The sequence below is a fragment of the Eurytemora carolleeae genome, unplaced genomic scaffold (assembly GCF_000591075.1).
Source record: "Eurytemora carolleeae unplaced genomic scaffold, Eaff_2.0 scaffold492, whole genome shotgun sequence".
Taxonomy (NCBI): domain Eukaryota; kingdom Metazoa; phylum Arthropoda; class Copepoda; order Calanoida; family Temoridae; genus Eurytemora; species Eurytemora carolleeae.
Window position 1 is genome coordinate 145,732 of NW_019396593.1, and position 6,000 is coordinate 151,731.

The following is a 6,000-nucleotide window of genomic DNA, read 5'->3' on the forward strand; positions in this document are numbered from 1 at the left end:
TTTTTTTTTCAGGGAGATTACATACCGATTTAATTTTGATTAAGCAGAACTGTTCAGCGATTCAGAGATTTGTTGTCAATTCTTCTATCCAATCCAAGGGCTTATAGACAGTAACCTCTACACTATACAGTATATTAACATGATGCAATACTATAGAATGATATATTTCCATGAAAAAAAATCAAAATCTTAATCATTTTTTATAAAAACCAATATTATTCATACTATTTTTAGAATCCTAATGTATTTTTACATCTCTTGCATTTGTACCATTATTTTTTAGCATTTCTAAGAAAGCTAAGAAATAAGGTTTTAAAGCTGAAGTATGTCTGCCACAAGCGTCGTAACTTAGTGCCGTTGTCGCGCAAGGAAAGCCTACCCCCCCCCCATGTGATTTAATCATTTCAACACAATTTTAGAAACCCAAACCAATTTTGAAACTTAAAAAACTTTTATAAGTTTAAGGTAAAGTTATAAAAATAAATGCGCATTTAGTTCTTCAATGTATTATTGAAGGGGGAAAACGCAACACAAGATTTTTCCTTGTAAATTATCTAATAATCATTATTTCTTTGGGACAAAGATAATTTTTAAAGTGCTTGCCCAGTTAAAGTACTTTAATTGATATCGGCAAGTGTCAAAACATTGGTTTTGATGACTAAAATTGTGCAGAAATGGTGTAAACACTATATAAGCCGAACAAGCAGGGTAGCCGGTAGGCTCTCCACGCACGATACCAGATAGAGCAAATACAATGTACACTGTGTAGCATATTACAATGTAAACAACTGATTGTGCTGTACAGACTTACAGTACAGTACAGTACAGTACAGTACAGTACAGTACAGTACAGTACAGTACAGTACAGTACAGTACAGTACAGTACAGTACAGTACAGTACAGTACAGTACAGTACAGTACAGTACAGTACAGTGCAGTGACAGTACAGTACAGTACAGTACAGTACAGTACAGTACAGTACAGTACAGTACAGTACAGTACAGTACAGTACAGTACAGTACAGTACAGTGCAGTGCAGTACAGTACAGTACAGTACAGTACAGTGCAGTGCAGTACATTGCAGTATAGTGCAGGAAAGTCCAGTGCAGTACATTTCAGTACAGTGCAGGAAAGTACGGTACAGTACAGTACAGTACAGTACAGTACAGTACATTACAGTAAAGTACAGTACAGTACAGTGCAATACAGTACAGTGAAGTACAGTACAGTGCAGTACAGTGCATTACAGTAAAGTACAGTACAGTGCAGTACAGTGCAGGACAGTACAGTGCAGTGCAGTACAGTACAGTACAGTACAATATAGTACAGTACAGATCATTACATTGCAGTACAGTATAGTACAGTACAGTACAGTACAATACAGCACTAAACAGTGCAGTACGGTTCAGTACCGTCCTACAATTTGAATTGTAGCTCAACTTGTTAAGCCTGTTTATTCTATTTTTAAGATCAATAAATACATTTAAATTAAAACTGCGAATAGTTTTACTAGGCGGCTGGGCTATGCCCTTTTATGAACAATTCAAAATTATTTCGCCTTGGACGTTTTTTTCAAGTTTGTTTTATCTAAAGAGGCATCACAATAATATGAAAATTTTAATGTAAAATACATAGTTTTTTACACTAACAGGGGTCAGGGATATCTTCCAAGACCGTATAGCAAACAATTTTTATACACAGGGTCATCCACAAAGAATGAGACTTCAGAGACGACTGTACGAACTGTATGCGCTCTGTTTCCTTATACTTATTGTTCTCTTCAACTGAAAACTTATTTCGTTCTTTGTCAAATCAATAAATAAGCCAAAAACGACTACAGGGAGTCCCACATCATATTAGACCGAGAACGGGTCTAAATTGCGATTTTCGGGACTAATCAAAAAATTTAATTAGAATGAATCATTTTGAAAAATAACATAAGGCTTATATAAGAATTTTCTTACGTAAAAGATAAGTTTTTCGAGTATTAAGGATTTATTTTGTCGTTAAAGATTGGAGATAATCTAATAGGATATGCGACGCTCTGTATATTTAAGGCAGAAGACTTAGTTAAACCTCGGAATCAACATATTTAAAAGGTTTCAGGTCGTCTTTACAGTCTCATCCTTTACCCTGTATTTAAAAAATATATGTGTGTTAGGTGGGAAAATATTGGAAGAAAATGAAATAAATTCAAAGAAAAATTTTTAGTGAATAGAAAAAAATCTGCGAAACTATAAAAAATTGTTCTAAAATCATTTAAAAATATTTATTATTATAAATTCCTGATTGTCACAAAAATCTAATGATATATAATAAGGATACCGAAATAGTACAAGTACAAATCTGTTCCAAATACTACTGAGAACGCAAAAATTAACTTTCATTTCAAACCATTTTGGAATTGAAAAGCACAGCAAATTCCTCTCTTGGGGAGATTTCAAATTAGTGTAAATATCTAATTAACCGTCTAAAACATTAATATTGTTCAATTTTAGTTTTACAAAAAAATGTTGACGGATTTATTTCTATGGCCATGATTGGTTTTTGATATATGGTATGGTTTTCTCTGCGGATGCTTTAGATGTGCCGGTGCGTCAGTAAATAGATTTATTGAAAGACCTTTGCTTGGCAAAATTGAGAAAAAAAAATTGGGTTTTCAAGATATCTAACTTATCATCATATCTTTATTCCTTCAAAAGTTTTAACTCTTCCTTTTTACAGTCGTCAATGCAATGAAGACGACGTTCGTGAAATTTTCGATTAATATTAAGCTTTTAAACAACATGAATACACACACATGGACACAAAAAGAAGCTGTCGAATAAAAAAGCTTCTCTTTGATTACTTGTAATTCGAAAAAAGCTATTTAAGCAATCAAAGCTTAAATATAAAAGTCGTCTTTTTTATATTTCCACCAAAGAAACAGACAGTTTCATCCGTAGAGTCATCTCTGAAGTCTCATCCTTTCTTGGTAACCCTGTACATCAAGTTTTGATTAATAAATGGAGACCACTGGAGAGTACCGGAGGGTTCTAAATCCAGTGGAGAGAAAATTATTTCTACTGGAGAGCTTTTAAATTTTTACCAAAATATAAATTCTACCGCAGGGTTTTTTTTTTCCATTGGAGTAAATTGCATTTCAAAATGGGGAGGATTTGAGTTCTTACAAAGAGCAAAATTCTACTGGAGGGTTTTTTAATTCACTGGAGTAATTTGATTTTAATGTTCAAATATTTAACTGATGTTAGAAATTGTCGTCTTCAGAATTATCAAACTTTTTATCCCTCATAAAATACATTTTCTGAAAAGAAAAATATTTCCTAATCTTTAATCTTAAACAAGTGCAAGATAAAATAACATAAAGTTTAACCCAGAATTTTGGAGACAGCTAAAGAATTTATAAAATTTCGTTTTCCAAACCTGCTAACAGTGGTTTTCCAAACCTGCTAACAGTGAATGCTGCAGATATAGTTAGTTTTTCAATTGAATAATTATACGAAGATCTTTAAAACGGAGATATAGTTAGTTTTTTAATTGAATAATTATACGAAGCTCTTTAAAACTGAGATATAGTTAGTTTTTTAATTGAATAATTATACGAAGCTCTTTAAAACTGAGATATAGTTGTTTTTTAATTGAATAATTATACGAAGCTCTTTAAAACTGAGATATAGTTAGTTTTTTAATTGAATAATTATACGAAGCTCTTTAAAACTGTCTCAGTATATATCATGACTATTTATTTATTTTTACAATTACTGAGATTTAGGTATAAAAGTATAAAACAAATCGAAAAATTGTCAAGACGACATTTTATAAATTCTTTCGATGTCTTCAAAGTTCTGGGTTATGCTGTATAAGACATAATAAACCTAAGGAAAAATAACATTAAATAAAAGCCTTAAATGGAAAACTGAGTCACTGACATAAGTTAGAATTACATCAAATATAGAAGGGACAAAGAGAGGGTTAAAGTAAGCTATTAAAAATAGAATTCAAAGAAAAGACAGTTTCTTTTTTTTACACCAAAACTTTAATTTTAAGTCAGAAGCAGACCCATTTAGCTGACTAAGTGATTTAATGAGTTACTAATTAAATTTTCTTTTGCTAACGACATCAAATACACTATAATGTTGTCTTTCTGTATCATAGTTTTCTAGCTCTCAAATTAGCAAAATATCTAATTTTGATTAAACCAACTTGACAATTTTAACCAAAAAAAAAATTTGCAATTTCATCTGCAATGTGAACAAATGAAAAATGTATCATATTAAATTGTTAATTAGTAAATGTATCATACTAAATTGTTATTAGTAAATGTATCATATCAAATTGTTAATTAGTAAATGTATCATAATAAATTGTTATTAGTAAATGTATCATATCAAATTGTTAATTTGTAAATGTATCATAGTAAATTGTTATTAGTAAATGTATCATATTAAACTTCTAATTAGTAAACGTATTATATTTAATTGTTAATTAGTAAATGTACCATATTAAATTGTTAATTAGTAAATGTATCATGAATTGTTAATTAGTAGATTAACCACGAGAAACTTTAATTTGATAAATGTTGAAACAATTAAGTAAATATCCCTTAGCCTCGATTATTTAAAAATTTACAGAGATGTTTTCATTCTTGTATCTGCTGAATATATATTTGTAAGTCACAGTTAAAATTATTGATTTTTAGATGAAAAGCGATTCCGCGCAATTCTGTGAAAATTTGATTGCCTTCTTGTTCGCAATAATAGCGCAATTCCGCACAATGAAATGGCGCAAGGGGAAGCAATCAATGCTACAATTGATACAATGTTTGTAAATGAAAAGATTATCAGAATATATTAATTTTGTCCAAGAAGGAGTATTGAGACAAAAACCAGTCACCCCCCCCCATGAGTCATGACTCCTTAAAATACCTCATATAGTGTTTCTTTTTATATGTTTTGCTTTTTTGACATAAACTTGGATTTAGTAAAAGATAGATTGAAGGTTGGACAATATATTTTATATATTTTATATATTATACACAATTTATTCATAGGATATAGGATAAATATATATTGGAGAGAACAAGATATATTCTTGGAGTTTTAAGTTCATCTATGTATATAAATAATTTTCTTGTCTGTTTGTTTGTATCAACTATAGACGCCCAAACGGCTGAACAGATCGGGATCAAATTTTATTTGGGATCTAACATGACCCCAGGGTAGGTTTATGGGTGATCAAAATTTCAAAGAGATATTTCCAAAAATGCGTAATTTTTGTAAAATTTTGAAAATCTGGTTTTTAGAGCAATTAAGTAAATATAAATTTAATCATGTTAAAATGAAATTATTAAATATTTGAGGACTAAAGTCCTTTTGAATGTTAGTCTTAATAAACATTAATCCAAAACTTACGTGCGTTCAATCGATCATTAGTTCAATTGATATGACATCACAAATACGGGAAAATCAAAAACCAGTTTTTCAAAAGTTAAAGAGCGCATCTTTAATCTCTAAAAATTAATCTAAAGACTGAATGAGTTTTGAGATTAACAAAAAGAGAGGAATGAGCATTGATTTCGATATTGACCATTCTAAAGTTTCAGCTCAGCTCAGGTTATTTTGTATACAGAGTTATTCAAGGAAAATAAAATTCAGGAAATTCAGTTTGTACTTTTTCACATTTTGGTTCCATCCATTCCATTTTATTAAACATGTTTTCTGTCGTCATTAATGTGTCATCCTTTATGGGTAAGGCTGGATGAATTGCAGGTTTACCAAAATTTGAAAAGACTTGTGTTTTGACGACCTAAGACTATTTGATTACACGATCTAATGGTTTAATGAATGTTTAATAAAAGGATAGGAACAATTCCGTACAGTCGTCGTTGCCTTTTTCTAGGTAATCCTATATATATGGGCAGGGGCTTGATAAAGTTTATTACAGAAATGGAGGAAGGGTGGGCAGGGGGGGGGGGGGGAGTGAAAAATATCTACGAAATGA

At 30.6% G+C, this 6,000-nt stretch overlaps 1 protein-coding gene across 2 annotated transcripts in view; it reads left to right on the plus strand.

The window, feature by feature from the left end:
• The window catches only part of LOC111706025 (proline dehydrogenase 1, mitochondrial), a 28,009-nt gene extending 27,325 nt beyond the window's left edge, over positions 1-684 (plus strand). For both annotated transcript variants that reach the window (XM_023478776.1, XM_023478777.1), the window contains one exon: positions 13-684. In XM_023478776.1, the coding sequence (XP_023334544.1) occupies positions 13-33 (21 nt within the window). In that variant the 3' untranslated portion in view covers positions 34-684. The remainder of the gene's footprint in view (positions 1-12) is intronic.
• The last annotated feature ends 5,316 nt before the right edge of the window (positions 685-6,000 follow it).